Raw genomic sequence first — 17699 nt, 5'->3', positions numbered from 1 at the left:
AGAAAAAAGGCAAATAATGCTAAGTACATACATGATTTATCAACACCAATTTCAGTAATGGGGGAGGCGAGGAAGCAGAGTATGATCCAGAGAGAAACAGATCAAGTGCGGTGTGCGTGGATGTTTCTGTTACTCTGAACCTCCTTATGAGGAATAATTATAATGCGCCAACAAAAGTATAATAAAAATAACAAATTGCGCATAATTTGTAAATGAAAAGTGAGAGGGAATCTATTCATATTTATCTTGTGCTTGTTTATCTTTTTCCGCCTACTTTTCTTATTTGGCTAGATTTTCCATTGTTATATTAGTAGAAGTGAAAAAATAAAATGTAAATAAGTTTAAAGGAAAAGGTAGAGTCTAAGTCAATAGACACCAAGGCAATAGGCTACATGTTAGTTAAACAGCAGCTCTTTCCGCACTCCCTCCAAATCAGGCCCTAATGCTCAGGGACAAGGATGGCTGTTTAGGCAAGTGAGGAAGTGTCCTGGCTTTAAAGTAAAGCAGCCTTCTTCTGCCTCTTCTATCTGGGAGGTCTGGGACAAATCCCTTGCTCTCTCTGGGCTTTGCTTTTCCCATTTGTTAATGAGATGGCACTAGACATGATGCAACTGTGAGACATGAATTAAAGACGGCATGCACAGCCTACGTGCATATATTGCACATGCAGTGGATGAACACTCACATTTTGCATGGTGGTAGTTTTTGATGCAGACATCTGGCTATTAGGAGTGTGCTCAGGGCCAGAGGAAGCAGGCCAGTCTTCTTTAGTGGCTTTTGTTTGGGCATTGCTCTTCACACCTGAGGTAGGCCCTCTCTCTTCTTCATGCCAATCTCTTCTTCCACTCCCATCATTCTCACCTGGGCCTGTCTCCCCTCCCCATGACCTGCCACTTCCAGCACCTGCATACATCCTTGTCTTGCTGTTGCAGATTCGACAGTTGCTTTTGAGTTTTACTTGAGTGTTTGGCACTCTGATCTTTGCCTGGATCAGTGGTTTTTCAACTAAAGGCAAATTCTCTTCCCAGGATTTATTGCTGTATCTGGAGAGATACTTTGGGTTGTCACAGCTTGCTATGGGAATGTAGTGCATAGGGACCAGAGGTGATGCCAAGCATCCTATAACACACAAGGCAGCCCAAGCCTGAAATACTTATCTGGCTCAAAATGTCAATAGTGCCTCTTGAGCAGCCCAGCCATGGACCAAGGGATGCAGCGTAGGGGACAATGAGGGAGGAAGATCCAATACATGTTAGTTAGCTCTGCATCACTATGACCAAAATACCTGACAAGAACACTAAAGAGGAAGAAGGGCTTATTCTGGCTCAATGTTTCAGAGGTCTCCATCCATGGTTGGCAGCTCATTGCTCTGGACCTGAGGTGAGACAGAGCATCATGGGGGAAGGGCATGGCAAAGGAAGCTACTTCGCTCATGGAAGATGGGAAGCAGAAAGGAAGAGTGGGGAAGGAGACGGGGGAGATAGATAAATATTTCCAGAACATCCCCCCAGTTTCATCCCCCCTCCCAGTAGGTTAATTCACTATCGAGGTCAGAGCCCCCTGATTCAATCACATCACCAAGTCCCTACCTCAGGTCACATGAGATGTTGGGAGATGGTCCAGATTCAGACCCTAACATGGTCTTCACATGAAGTTTGGAGACCTTGGGGATGGTTTCCCTTCTGAGCTTTTATAGCTCCTATTTCTCCATGGGTGGTCCAGTTAGTCAGAGTTGTAGCCGAGAGAAATAATGTGATTTTTAGTTCTGTTTTCTGTTTTGGGGAGCTTTTAAACAAAAGCCTTAACAGATCATTCCAAAAGCTACTTGCTTCTCTATCTGACTGCAAGACCTTCCCACACACTATAGCAAAACCCTTTTGCAACAAGTACATTTCTGGCATATTTCATGCCAATTTGGTGCTTTGGCATTTCCAGAGAGCTGGGAATCCGTGTCAAATTATCTTCAGATCCCTTCAACATACCTGAGAGGTGGGCATTGCTAGAATTTGTCATCACACCTCTCTGGAGCACCAAAGTAAAACAGATAATGGATACATAAATGATAGATGCCTAGAGGACTCAGACTTTAGCCAGGACTAGCCACCTCAGCTGGATAATGATGAGAGCTGCTCTGCTTGAAGCAGGTATTGAGCTGAGTGCTGCATGTGAAGTGTCTCATTCAGGCCCACAGCTCTGCTGGGTATGGATGATTGATTGTGTCTATTTTATAATATAGATGAAGAAACTTAAATGAAAAGGAGGTGCATTGATTCACCCACAGGGCTGCTGTCATTGGAATATTTTACTATGAGTAAATATGAGCCAGATGTGGGAGTGCTCACCTATAATCCCAGTACTTGTAAGGTTGATATAGGAGGGCCGCAGGTTCAAGGCCAGCTTCAGAACTTTGCAAGGCCCTCAGCAACTTAGTGAGACCCTGTTTCAAATGAAAAAAAGAATGGGAATGGGAATATATCTCAGAGATAGAATGCCCCTGGGTTCAATCCCCAGTGCCAACAAAGAACAAGAAGAGGAGGAGAAGGAGGAAGAGAAGGAGGAAGAGGAGGAGGAGGAGGAGGAGGAGGAGGAGGAGGAGGAGGGAAAAGAGTAATGTTAAACCAATATAGGGGAGGGAGCGTTTTAGGCACCCTAACAATATTGACTTGCATGATTTCTTTATTCAAAATTTGCCATTCCCTCACTAGATAAAGACCCTGCACTGAAACATACATCTTTGCCTTAGCTAAAAATGGAATCCATAATTATACTGTTTATCTGCTTCATTTCCTTAATGATGGGGACTGTGGAAACCCATTTCTGCTTGATTATCACAAAGGTATCATTTTGGTGAAGTTGCACAAAGAGAATGGAGCTCTGCTGGCACCTGGTTATGAATGGGGATGCATTCACAGAGACAAAAGAAGAGGAAGGCTTTTCAAGCAGCAAATTTATTCATTCCCAATTGTCTGCACATAATTACTGTGAACCCAAGTCAGTTAATCTCATCAAGGACATTTGTTGCTAAGGGAAAATTAAAGAAATTCAATTGTGTGATGGTTCCATTGGATGACTCATTGTGAAGAGTAGGTCATGGTGACTTCAGCTTTCTCAAAGCTTTAGTTTCTTCATCCACAGAATGAGGAAGTATCAGCCTTGTTTCTTCTGTGGTGATGAGGATTCATTCCTATGAATGGCACAGTGTTCCGCATATAGTAAGTGCTTAGTGAGTATTTGCTGCAAAATTGTTGGTGCTTTGCTGCTTACATAAGTGACAGTGGGGTTCTGAAGGTGTAGCTCAGCGTTGAGCTCTTGTCCAGCAGACGTGAGGCCCTAGGTTCCATCCCTAGAACTGAAAAATAAATGTGAATGATAATTAGAATAAGTCATGCTCTGTTTCTGATTTCTGAGTCTCAGCTACTGCTAGCTTAGCTGAGCATCATGCCTCTTGCTAACATGCACATTTGTAAACCATGAGATTGGAATGCATAGAGTTAAAACAGTACTCAATAGATTGCTGAAATTCCACAGATAAATAATAGTGGCTGGTAAGTACATATATGGTATTTTCCATAGCACTGAAGACAAAGAAAGGTTCATGTTGAATTACATGTGGGCATGTAATTTATGCGACAATTTTCCTGTTTTCAAAAAGAACATCAAGTGACTTCCAGCCAATCTATAGTCATGCTGCAAATAGACTCAATAGTTTATCGCCACATCAGCCGCGGTACCCTACAATTGTCAAAGGAAAAAGAATTTAATCTCCAGAAAGGATCAGAGCCAAAAGAGTCTTGCCACTGAGTGTGTTGGACTCATTCCATTGTAACCGGGCCCAGACAATTAGAATTAGAGATGGTGAAATTATCAGGCGTATATAAATCATGTATGCTGCCTATCTCAGCCTGCCTCAAGGACCTCTTGCTTTCTTTCATTGGCCTAACTTCACAAAACAGCAAAACATAGATGTTCTGGGGCCATACAGCACAAGTTTCCATTTTCACTTTGATGCATGCTCACTGGGTAAAGTTGGACAATATTGTATCCCAGTCTTCTTGCCTCTGCTCACTATTTGAAAGCAGAGATAAAAATTGCTCTTGCCTCATTGTTTACTTTTTTAATTTTGTTATGTTTTATTATTAAAAATTAATACATATAAATCGGAACAGGCCAGTATGACTTCCTGATAAATGTAGCTGCTCTAATTATAGTCATCAGGCTAGTAAATGCCACTTCCCTGCATGTGTCTTATCCACTGATGAGCTATATTATTGTGTACTTAATCTCTATTTCTTTTTATTTTATTTTCTTCTTCCTTTTTTTTTTTTTTTTTTTTTTTGCAGTACTGGGTATGGAACCCAGGGGCATTCTACCTCCTAGCTATACCTCCAGCCTTATTTTTCATTCTTTATAGGATCTCACTGAGTTGCAAAGGGCTTCACTAAGTAGCTGAGGCTGTCCATGATGAGATCCTCTTTTCTCAGTCCCCCAAATGCTGGGATTAAAAAGTGTGTGCCACCATGTCTGGATTCTATTTCATTTTAAAGGAATCAATTTTTAAAATTCAAATATTTTAAATATATTAAAAAAGACGCTTCCTAAATTAAAAATCAGAACCACTTGACATACAGAGGAATCAATTGTGAGAATCAAGTGTAAAAAAGAAAAAGTTATCTCCAGATATAACAAAGCTTGTGTTTGAGAGAAGAGAAAGTGAAAGACAGTAATGAAAAGAAAAACTGGTAAAACTCTCTGGTATCAAACAACCAAATAGAGGCTCTGAAAAAGACCTGGGAAGAGAGCCAGGTTCCCACCAAGTGCCCTCTGTGCCATGACGGGGGCCTGGGACATGGAAGACCACCTTCCCTTCCATCTAAAGGCAGGCAATTTGTTATCAAGGACTGAGATGCTCACATTTTATTTGTCCATTGCATTTGACTGAGAAACAACATTCAAGAGAACCATTAGTGTTCATTAATTAGAACCATTCAAGAGAAAGAGCATTCAGCAAGCCTTGGGTGGCCCTTCCTGATGAGCTAGCACCGCTGGACAGAAGGGCACAGTGTCTGGGACTCGTTGCCCTCTGGAGAGGAGCAGCTACCAGCGCCTACAATCAGTGCAGTCAGGGAGACACCCATCAGCTTGAAACGTCTAACCAGAAAGGAATGCCTCAAAAGCATTGGAGGTAGGAGGATTTGACGGAGCACAGCATTCAGCAGTAAGAACGTACACTTGGGCAGCACTCAGGGTGCCAGCTGTGTGCACTGGTTCTTTGGTTCTCAACCACACGAACTTGGTGCTTGTTTGCCCATTTTCTATACTGAGGTGTAGAAAGTTAAAAAAACTCACCTGATGTCATGTGGCAATAGCAGGAATTCACATCCCCCAGAATTTGTGCTCTTAGCTACTAAACAATTTACCCACCTTCTGGCATGTACATTCTAGGACTCACCAGTGACTGGTGCTTCATAAAGGCATGCAAGTATGTGTATGCATACACATATATGTGAAAATGTATGCATGCTTACTCTGTTAAGAGCAGTGCATACTTTATTTTATGAAAACAACCCTGTGAGGTTACTATAAATATCTTCCCTGAAAGCCCACGACTAGTTCCTAAAATCACACATGCTGACTAAAGAAACTGAGTAAGAATCTACTTCTTTTTGTTATTTTCTTTTTGTTGTTATTGTTTTGTTATTGTTTGTTTTCACTTTGTTTTTGGTGCTGGGGATTGAGCCCAGAGGCATTCTACCTCCAAACTATACCCCCAGCCCATTTTTAAAAATTTATTTCTAATTTGGAAACAGGGTCTCACTAAGTTACTGAGAGCCTTGCTATGTTGAGGAGGCTGGCTTTGAGCTTGAGATCCTCCTGTCTCAGCCTCCTAGAAACTGGAATTACAAGCTTTTGCTTTACTACGTCCAACTTATTTTCACTTTAAATAAGAAAAATTACAATTTTTCTTGCATTGAGCTTCAACCACCCCCTGCCCCAAATTTCCTCAAATTAAGTACAACTCAAAGAAAAAGGCTCTCCATCAGAAACAGCAGTGTAAGGATATGAATGGTGAGAATATGGTTTCCTGACAGCCAACAGCTTTCTGAGTGTTAATGAACAGTCCTTCTGTAAGCACTCACACTGATGGTTTTTCAGAGGCCACAGCATCCCAGGTAGACAGACTACAATATCCAAATGGTGTATTTGGAATATAACATGAGACATTATATTCCATATGTCACTTTGCTAAATCCTATTGAGTTTTAGAATTGTAAATGTAAATAATATGTATTTTTCTCTATATATACCTACCAAAACCCATTAGGGAAGTTCTGATGACTAGATGTCTGGTGGAGAGTACTTATGCCACTAGCACCCTCTTCCCAGACGAGGTGTTGAGGGTTAGCCAAAAGTAGCATCAGGGGATTTGTTCTCCAATCTTCTCTTAAGTAAGAACCTTCACCCTCAACCACTGTGCCACTGTATCCCTCATCATTGTTGACATTGTGTTAATGTCATAGTGACTTGTTAGAATGCTTATGTTGTTTTTGTTATTGCTGCTGCTGTCATTATTACCTGATATTCACTTGAGCACTTGTTACATTCTAAGTGCTGTACTAAATACTCAGCACACTTTGTTTGATTTGCTTTCTACATCAGCCTCTGAGAGAAGGACTCTATTTCCAGTTAGCAAATAAAAGACTTAGATTTGGGGTGTTGTCCACTGAATATAATTTGTCTAAATAATTCAATCAGCCACCAAGCCTTTATAGAGGGCCTCTTATGTGCTTATCCACATACTAGGGTTATTTAGTGCTTTAAACCTGACAGGGTTTATTATTGGACAGAGAACTTCATAATACTAGGATTCGATCCAGGGCTGTGCTTCAAAGACATTACGTATTTTACTATTTCATATTTCAATTTTCTTTCTATAATAAAACCATGCAATTGTATCATGACCTTTGTCTCACCCTCAGTAATATGGTACAACTTATATTTTTATACACTGATTCAGATATACATATGTGTTGTTGCTAAGTTTTGAGTGAGTCTGAGGTCAGAGCCCCAGCGAGTGATGTTGTCCCAAAAAGTGGAATTCTCATGATGCATAAATGATAGCCGATCAAGCCAACACAACTGCTCGAGGAATTATAGCTTATAGGGTTGCTTGGCAGATGAAATCACTCGACTAATTAGAAAATAATGCATTATGCTGTGTCTAGAAAAATCACAGAACAGCAGAAGCAGAAAGGCATTTCTCATTTCTGTGAGCCTCCACTGCCAATGTCGAGGTCTGTGCATCGCATTTTTAATCTTCTTTCCCCCCCATTTTTACAGCCCAGAAATTGAAACAGACCCTGGAGCCTTGTGATACTGAATATCCAGCATTTGTCTCTGAGCGTACCATCAAGGAGACCATTGGGAACATAGCTTGTGAAGACTGCTCAAAGTAAGCCATACCCGGCTCTACTTCTACCCCCCTCCACCTTCCTGCTCCTGTGCAGCTCCTCTCTGGGATGGGCCAGCTACACTAGCAAATACAGTTACAACAGAGAGACAGAAGGCATGGCTGCCCTCTTGTGTGAGGAGGTATATCTCTCAGCTCGAAAGAGCACGTCAGTTAGTTCCTTTAGATCTTTTTGAGGTTGGGAAACATTCAGACTTTGTAACAGGGCATCCTGGAACATAGGAGAGTTTTAGTCCAGTTTGTCAATAGCTAGAGAAAGTTCTAATTGGTGTGTTCTCAACTGACAGTTGGCAATTTCAGCTCTTTGATAAGGTCCATAGGTGTCTTTATGGAAGGCCTGAGTCCTGAGATTGGGACAAATCCATTGCCATGAACATAGTATTTCATTGGTTGAAGGCACATTTTTTTTTCTGATTGCTAATGAGGTTGAGGATATTTTAATAGTTTTAGTGCTCATTTGAGATTTCAGCCTCATAAATTCCTGCCGAGCAGTTGCTATTGAGAACTGCTGTTATGACCTGGTCTTAATGATTTGGCTGTTCTGTGTTTCAGGTACTCTTTCTTTACCATTATTTATATTGTGCTTTGTCCTATCCCTTCCTATTTCTACTTATGAATGTCTCTGGATAAATTTAATGTTTCCTGTGCTTCTGTATTAATACATTCTAATTTATTCTTCTTTTTCTTTACAATTTGTACATTTCATGTCTTATGTAAGAAATTCCTTTCTGCCCCAATATCATTATATTCTCATGTTTTTATTCTGAACATTTTAATGAGTTGTATTTCACATTTGGAATTTACTTGTATGTGTATAATGAAGTAGAGTTCTGATTTGATTCTTTTTCATATCATTGGCCTGTTGACCTGCACCTTTTTTTTTTTCCTTCTTTTTTTGGTACTGTATATCAAGTGAAGATTGTGCTATCAAGTTTTCTATTAACCTTGCACTTTTTTGAATCATCTTTATTTCTCCTCCAATTTGTAATGGTACCTATGCTCCATCTTTATATAGGTCTGTTTCCAGATGTTATGGTTTCTCAATACCTATGTCAATATCATATCTTTTTTATTACTGTAGCTTTATAATATGATATATGATATAATATATAATATTCAGAAAAACACATATGTGTTCCTCATTCTTCTTCTATACTTAATTATTCCAGACTCTTTACTCTTTCATATTAGCTTGCAGTTTTCTATTAATTCTGCCAGAGCTTTTACTAAAACTGCTATAGGTTATAGACTAAATTGAAGATGATTGCTATTTTTATGATATTGGATCATCCCATTTATAAACTAAATATATCTCTATTTATATTCCTTTTTCTATCACTGTTAGTATTTTTATCATTTTATTCATATAAGGTTTATACCTAGACAGCTTATAGTAGTTAACATATTAAAATTGTTTTCCTAATGTGTAATATTATTATAATACTATATAACACAGTGAGAACAGTATATAATACTTTGAGAACATCACCAATTTCTCTCCATTGAATATCTTGTAGTCAAATTACTAAGTGTTCTTTTTTTTTTTATCAATACGGGGGATTGAACCCAGGGGCATTCTACCTCTGAGCTAAACCTCTAGCCCTATTTTTTATTCTTTATTTTGGAACAGGCTCTCACTACGTTGTGGAGGCCTCACTAAGTAGCTGAGGCTGGACACGAACCTGTGATCCTCTTGTCTTAGCCTCCTAAGTGCTGAGATTACCAGTATGGGCCACCATGCCTGGTAGCTAAGTGCTCTTTTGATCCAATAGTTGGGTCAGTAATATGGATTCTCTTGGAATTTTAACATAATAGTAATTTTATTTGGGCAGTTTCCTTTCTAATTGCCATACCTAATTATTACTTTGTGTCTTATTACACTAGACTTATAGTACATTGTTGAATAGGAGCAGTGAGAGTAGGCAACCATAACTCATTCCGAATGTACAGGAATTTCTTCTGATAATTCATGTTGGGTAGGATGTTTCTTAAAGTTATTTTTTTATAATAAAGTGTAAATAATAAAAATGTAAGCTTTAATAATTTTTAAGTATACAATGTATAACCATCTGTACAACCATGGCTATTATCCATTTTCAGAATTGCTATGGGTTTTGGTAGTTAATTGTATATTAGATTAATGAAAATTTCGGCCAGAGCTTTTGTTGCTATGGTTATTGCTTGATTCCTGAATGGTTGTTGAATTTTATCAAAAATTTTTATATTCATTATGAAAATAACTTTTTTTACTTTTCATGTGTTGTGTTGCATTGATATAATATTTTTAAATTTTCATCATGAAATGTTGAAAAATAATATGTTCATTTCACAATTAAAATGGATATTAGATACACACATGCGCACACACATATCACACACACACACACACACACACACACACATATATGTTTATGTGCCACATACATAATTTTGGTCTATGATAGACCTATACAGTGGTGACTTCTTAAATTTGTATTGCCTGGTGATGTCATAACCATCTTAAAGTATATGATGTTTACACAACAATGAAATCACATGGTGATACCTTTCTCAGAACATATGTGTGTGGGGGGTACATGCATAAACCCATGTACACATGTGCTGTAAGTGCCTCTAGAAGTAGGTAGGTTCCCTAATGTAAAAATATATTTGCTTTCTCAGAACAAAACTGTCATTGTTTTGATGCTTGAAAAAAAGGGGCATGCATATATTGCTAAATTTGTTTTGATCATATTGTACCATGGACTTTTGTACCTATGATCCAAAAGGAGAGTGCCTATGGATTTTCTTTTCTGTACTATCGTTTGGCTTTGCTGTTAAAGTCTTTTCATTGTTGCAAAATTACTTGGAGAATTTCCCTTACTCTTGCTTGCCATCTGCATTATTTCTTGTAAGACAGAGTATCTGTTTCTTTTGGGTTTAGTAAAACCCATAAAAACTACTTATGACTGATGGGATTTGGGTGTGTGTATAAATTTGCAGCTATTACATTTATTTATTTTTGATGAGATATCTTTAGATTGACCTTCTTTTTCAAATGGTCTTGGTAATGACATTTCTTAGTAGATTGCCTATTTCATCTCCCTTTTCAAGTTTATGCATCTAAATAGTGCATTTAACTAGTGTTTTCTTTTGATTTTAGATGCTACCATATTTGTGGTTTTACCTCTTCTTCCTTTTCTTTTTTTTTCTTCTTCTTTTTTTTTTTTTGGTGGTACTGGGGTTCCTGGAAGCCCTTCTACCTACGGGCTACACTCCCAGACCTCTTTTTACATTTTATATTTGGAAACAGGGTCTCCTAAGCCAGCGCGCGCAGCTGGCTTCGAACCTGCGCGATCCTCCTGTCTCTGCCTCCCAAGCGCAGGGATTACAAGCGTGCACCACCACACCCGGCTTCCTTTTCTTTTTTTAAGTGTATATAATACACAAAACTGTACATATTTATGGCATACCATATGATGTTTCGATGCATGATTATATTGTTTAATGCTCAAATTAAGATAAACGTGTCCAGCTCCTCAAATATTTATAATTTATTCATGTTGAAAACACTCAAATTCCTTTATTCTAGCTTTTTTGAGAAAATATATAGCCTCTTTTAAATTTGAAATTTTTTCATCATTTCTGTTTTCTAGCCTTCCTCCCACTCTCCCTCTCAAGAATGCCAGATATGTTTGTTTTGTCTTTCTTCTATGTTTAGAGTTTGCTTTTTTTCTTGAAATATTTTGTTTGATGTTTAGTTTTCTATGTGTCTGTGTAGATCTTTCTTCATTCCTGTCTGTGTTCATCAATTTAATATATAGGCATCTGTTCTTAGCTCTAACACTGTTCTAATTTTTCTCCATTTTTTAAATCTGTAAATGTTTAAATAGTGATTAAGTTTCCTAATATATGGGATTTGAGGCTTTATTTTTTTTCTGAAACTGAGGCTTTAACCCAGAGATGCTTTGAACTCATGGAACTATACCCCCAGCCCTTTTTATTTTATTGTGAGACAGGGTCTCACTAAGTTGCTTAGGCTTCTTTGAACTTACATTCCTCCTGATTCAGCCTCCTGAGCAGATGGTATTATGGGTATGTGCCACCACAACTGGCAAGGCTATATTTCTTTAAAAAATCATTGATGTTTAATTAAATATTATGCCCTAAATATCATATTTTTGTTTAATTTTTATTTTTCATATGTGTAGAGACTTGCTTTTTAATTTAATTTTTATGTGTGTATGGTACTGGAGATTTGAACTCAGGGGTATTCTACTTCTGAGCTACTTACCAACCCTATTTTATTTTATTTTTCTATTTTGAAACAGGGTTTCACTAAGTTAGCACTCTCTTACCTTGAACATACTAGCTTCCTTTCTCAGCCTCCCAGGTAAGGGATTACAGGTTTGTGACACCATGCCTGGTGAAACTTGCTTTTTATTCTAGTACATTTCTATGTGTTTTTGAAAGCAAGTTATGTTCTGTGAGAGCTGTTTACAGAGATCAGTATTTATCCATTAACTCAAACACATTTGTGTTTCAAACCTACCTTTTATCTTTCATTTTTCTGGTCTGGTCTACCTTTGAACCTTAACCAGGCTTAGGAATTTTTCAGCTTCATTATGTCATTTATTTTACTTTTTATATTTTGAAGATTATGTTAATACTATGAAGTTTCCCTGTTAAGACTATTACAGTTTCTGAATAAATCTGTCCTTTTATCACGATGTCATTGCCCTCTTTACACATGAAAAAGTCCCTTATGCCTTAAAATCTATTTTGTTTGTTTACAGCATAGATATGGTTACTCTTTTTATAACATTTTTCGGGTGTATTTCTTCATTCCTTCATTTCTTATTCCTTTGTAATTTTCACGTTATGATTTTGTTTGTAAGTAGGATATAGCTGGATCTGAAACGTCATTAGCTCTATCATCAGCTAGATTTAGTCTACATATTATGCTTGCTGATAAGTTGATATTTATTTCCACCAACATTTTATATGGTTTCTGTTTCCCAGCTTTTTCTTTGCCTCCCCACTTCTCTTTTGTTTTTCTATTGGATTTATTGAGTTTTCTCCCTTTTTTTTTCTTACTAGTATGCAAGAGTAGCTTATTTTTGTAGTTAGTTTTCTTTTTTTTTCACATGTTTCTGTTGGTTAGGATTGCTTCCCTTCTACAGAGCAAACAGAAACTTACACCCTCTAGCTTGGATGACCTTCCATCTCTGACATATGATATTTTCTCACATATTAGTTCTGTGTCTTTGATGAAATTTTTTTATTCACTCTTATCGCTGAATGTTGTAAATGGCATGTTTACCTCCACTACCACCAGTTTATTTACTCACGATTGCTCTAAAAATTACTTTTTACAATAATACTCTAGAAGTTTCTTCAATAATGATCTGGAAATGATGAGTTCTCTCTTTCTTTGTCTAAAGTGCCCTCTTTATTTTGCTATGTATTTGGCAGAGGTTATTCAACTCCACTAAATATAACTTAGAATACTTTACAGATGTCATCCCATTGTCTACTAACTCTTAGCTTTGTACTTTTTGTGAGTACACTGTTTTTTTTTCTCCTTCTCTGATGACTTTTCCAGTGTTCTTTCTCTCTGTAATATTCCTAGGTTTCAATGAAGTGATTCTAGCTCTAAATTTATTTATATTTGTTTATATGCTTCATTCTATATAATATTTTAAACTCATCTTGTACTTCATTAATTTTTATTGCATCTGGTCTACTGTGTATAAAATCCATTGAATTTTTAACTTGGATAACTTTCTTCCTAAAAGTTTTATTTACATCTTTTAAAAATATGTGTAATTTTAGTTGTGTGTGGTGGTGCTGGCTTATAATCTCAGTGCCTGGGAGTCTGAGACAAAAGGATTACAGGTTTAAGGCCAGCCTCAATAACTTAGCAAGACCCTTAGCAACTTAGACATGTTCTTAATTTTTTTTAAAGGGCTGGGGTGTATCTTGGAGGTAGAATACACTTGGGTTCAATCCCAAGTACCAAAAAAATACACAAACAAAAAAAATTATAATACATATTTTTATACAGTCTTTTTAGGCTCTCTAGTAAGTTCTAAATGCTTTTTTAGATTATCCTCATAGTTTAAATCGAGGGGGTGCAGATCGGCATTTTATCTGTGTACTTTATTTTATGGTAATTATTTGGTAACATAATTTGTAATTTTTTTAACCATAGACTGATCTTTATTATTATGTCTATTAATTATTATGTCTATAGAAACAAACTAGAGCTTGAGTTTGTCTTCACAGTAGATCTGTGTTTGGTCTTTTCTCAGCAGCCAGTTAGTATTGACTGCCTGGGAATAATTGTTATGTAATTTTTATACTTAGGGGTTTCTGCACCATATAATTATCATAAATATTTTCCCTCAGCAGCATGTCGTTTAGGCTCAAAGTTTGATTTCTCACAGGCAATATTGTTTTTCCTGTTCATAGCCTCAAAAAATGCCAGGTTATCAGCCTTTATACCCTAAACTGGGAATGCATATGCTGGCTTCTAGTATTTTCTCTCACAAGGATTCCTGTATTTAAGCATGCTTGTTTCATTTTACTATTTCACTCAGTGTGTCCGAGCATTTAGAGCAGATGGCTTTCCAATTGGCCAGTCTGTCATGTCAGCGTTCACTTCTCTGATTGGAAACATTCTAGGGACACCATAAGAAAGCACTGAATTATAGCGGTTTAATCAGGAGTAGATAGCTCTGAGTGTGAGTCCTGACTTGTTTATTGCTGTATGGCCATGGGTGAGAAATTTAACCTTCAGAAGCTCAGCTTTTCCCTAGGTTATTGGGGTGATAATAATAGGCTCATTTAGAGAAAAATTTGGTTTGTGCCGGAAACAAAGGAAATCCTCAGTAAGTTGCCCATTTTATACATGCACTTATACATGCATAATGCTAAGCTCAAAATGTTTGTGTCCTTCCCTCAGATTCACATGTCCAAATCCAATCCCCAATGTCACAGTAGTAATAGATGGATCCTTTAGAAGGGATTTTGAAGTCTGTTTGTGCCTTATACTGTAAGAAGACATAACCAGAAGGTGCCATTTTTAAATTGCAAAGCAAGCCCACTCTAGACATCAAATCTGCTGGTGTCTTGATCACGGAGTCCCCCAGCAACAGATCTATATGCAATCAGTTTCTGTTGTTCATTAATTACCTAATCTAAGGTATTTTGTAAAGCAGCCCAAATGAACTGAGACACAAAATACCACGTATTTATAGATTTTAACTTCTTCTCAAAACATTTTTGAAATGCAGATTTCCCTTTTTATAATCTATTATTATTTCTCTATGGCAGAATTCCTATTACGGTTAGTTAAATAATGTCCCCTGAGGGGACATTCATGTTCAGAGTTGATAGAATTAAGTCATGAGGGTTGTAATCTTGATGAAATAAATGATGTAGATAAATCCATTATAATGGATATCCTGGGTGGTAACCTAGGCAGATGGGGTGTTGTTGGGGATGTGCATCCATAGGGGTATGACCATAAGGACTGTGTTATGTCTTTGCTTGCTATCTTGTTTCTGGCCTCAATGATGTAAGAATAGAGCCTCGCTCTCTCACTTTCTCTGCCTCATTCTGCCATGTCCTTGAGCTCCACAAACCTGGCCTGACATGAACTGAACCTCAAAAATCTCTAAAACTGTGAATAAATAAGTCTTCCTTTCTCTAACTTGTGTGGTCAGCTTATTTGGTCACAGCAGTGAGAATACAAGCAGAGACAATTCCCCAGAGAAAAAAAGCAACACTTCAGATGATCACAGATCATGTATGACTTAAAGATTGTCAACAATTCACAGCTCTGTGGTTTTGTGAAGTAGATATGGTCGATTTTATAATGACTGGGGTTGTTTTTGACCAAAAAGATGCTAAACCCTGAGTCATCATAACTACAAACACAATGAGGTAGCCAATGTCACTTAGCAAATGATATGCAGTTATGCATTACAGTAAGATCGGGGATTGCTAGGACAGGCAGTATTTTCCCTTACTGACTCATAATTAGAAGCCAAAGATTTAGTTTGATTAAAGTGACATAAAGACTTCAAACTGAATAAATGACTGCCTTTCATTCAGTAGAAAAAAAGAGATCATTGCACTCCTGCAATGGTCCAGAAACTGCTGGCACTTCAGGGAATATAAAGATGGCTGAGACAGATAGAATGTTGAGGTTCACAGTGCTTCCAGCATTTGTGCCTGGTCTGTTTCAGATCCTGGAGACTCAGGAGACTCTGGAGCTGAAGAAGACCTGCCAGATTGCTGACAGCGGTGAAAGAAGTTTTAAAGGACTTTCCTTTTAATGCTTGACTCCTCTTCAATGCTTTATTAGAGACCACTACCCTCAGCTGAATTAAATTCTACATATGGAGAACAATAAAAGACTCAGGGATCTGAGTGGTAGAGAAATTTAGACTTGTGATTTTTCCCTTTTCTCTTTTCCTTTTTTTTTCTTTTGGTATTGAGTATTGAACCCAGGGGCATTCTACCTCCCAGCTATACCCCCAGCTTTATTATATTTTGTGTTTTATTTTGAGCAGGGTCTCACTGTGTTGCTGAGGGTCTTGTTAGATTGCTGAAACTGGTCTCAAACCTGGGCTCCTCCCATCCCAGTTTTTCAAGTACTGAGATTACAGGCATGCACCATTGTACCTTACTTTTAATTTCTTGTTTAGTAAATTTTTGATAGAAGTTATAACATGGACGGAAAAGTGTCCAAAGCATAGTTTGTGGGTTTTGTTAACTTTCACAGTACAAACACATCTGTGTAGCCAGCACTCAGGTTAGGAAGTGAGAGACTGGCCCGCACTCCTCAGCAGCCCCCACCTGTCCCTTGCTAAATACAAACCCACTTCCTTGTTTTCTAACATTGTTGACTTTTTTTTTTTGCCTGTTTTGCATCTTTCACTTGTGAGATGAAAATTTAGTTAATAAGGAATATAGATGACCCTGAAGGAGATTTCTAAGGGACTGATCCCTCAAATAAAATAGCACTTTAGGAACAAATTTCATGATAGCTCAGGATTTTGGTAAATATTCCTTGAGTGTCTGATATATACCAGAAACTGGGCTCCACTTTGTGGGGAGAACAATGCATGAGAGACTCATGTCTTTCTTGTAGAGTCCGCAGACAAATAAGAATGCAGTTTCAATGCTCTGTGGTTAGTGCCACGGTTAACATGTGAACACGCAGAAGAACAACATTGCAGGGAGGCTGAGAAAAGTCCCTGAAAAAGTAACACATAATATAAGACCACCAGGAGAAGGAAAGCTACCAGCTGTGGCATCAAGGCAAGGAAAGCATTGAAGAGGGAAGAGACCTAGTGTATTATTGGAAGTTCCTGAGAGCTGGAACATAGAATTAGGGGTGGGGGAAAGATGAGAGAGGAGACACGGAATGAGCAGGTAATCCCAGTACTTGTGAGGCTGAGACAGGAGGATCACAGGTTTGTGGCCAGCCTCAACTACTTAGTGAGGTCTTCCACAACTTAGTAAGACCCTGTTTCAATATAACCAGAAAAATAGGGCTGGGAATGTAGCTTGAATGTAGAATACCGCTGGGTTCAATTCCCAGTACCTCAAAAGAAAAAAAGAAATCAGCAGGTACTTGGTACCTGGTTAAATGAGAACCAATTCATAACTTTTTATTTCTAATCCAAAAATCTTTGTGAATCTTTGTTATAAAACGATGGCATGATGTTTACACAAAGTAAAAATAGTCTCAACATGCCTGTGAAGAATTGAGTGAGCCAGACATGGTGGCACAAGCCTGTAATCCTAGTATTTGGGAAACTGAGACAGGAGGATCACAGGTTCAAGGACAGTCTCAGCGATGTAGTGACTCTCAGCAATCTGGCAAGACCCTGTTTCAAGACAAAAAATAAAAAGGGCTAGGAGTGTAGCTCAGAGGTAGAATGCCTCTGGATTCAGTCCCCAGTGCCACCAGAAAAAAAATAAAAGAATATATATTTCTTTGGAATGATGGAAGGAGGGGGAAATGAAACTTGATGAAGTAGACAGTTCAAATAATGCAATGCATATATACAAAATTATCTCAGTCTAAGTAATATGTACAGGAAAGAGAAAGGGGTGGAACAGGCGTTTGCCATGTGAGCATGTGTATTTCTATCATTCTGAACCTCACTCTAATGTATAGTTAAAATGTACCAATAACATACTTGTTCTTGTGGGTCTGGGGATGGAACCCAGG

General features: G+C 37.9%; 1 protein-coding gene across 1 annotated transcript in view; it reads left to right on the top strand.

The window, feature by feature from the left end:
- The window catches only part of CACNA2D3 (calcium voltage-gated channel auxiliary subunit alpha2delta 3), a gene marked incomplete at both ends in the record, with an annotated part of 933053 nt that overhangs the window by 855801 nt on the left and 59553 nt on the right, over positions 1-17699 (top strand). Inside the window, one exon of the mRNA XM_080715370.1 lies at positions 7339-7450. Within this exon, the coding sequence (XP_080571496.1) occupies positions 7339-7450 (112 nt within the window). The remainder of the gene's footprint in view (positions 1-7338; positions 7451-17699) is intronic.

Source organism: Muscardinus avellanarius (assembly GCF_963383645.1).
Source record: "Muscardinus avellanarius genome assembly, chromosome: 18".
NCBI classification, from domain to species: Eukaryota; Metazoa; Chordata; class Mammalia; order Rodentia; family Gliridae; genus Muscardinus; species Muscardinus avellanarius.
Note: the sequence above shows the minus strand (reverse complement) of the source record. Positions and strands in the feature narration are given on the sequence as shown.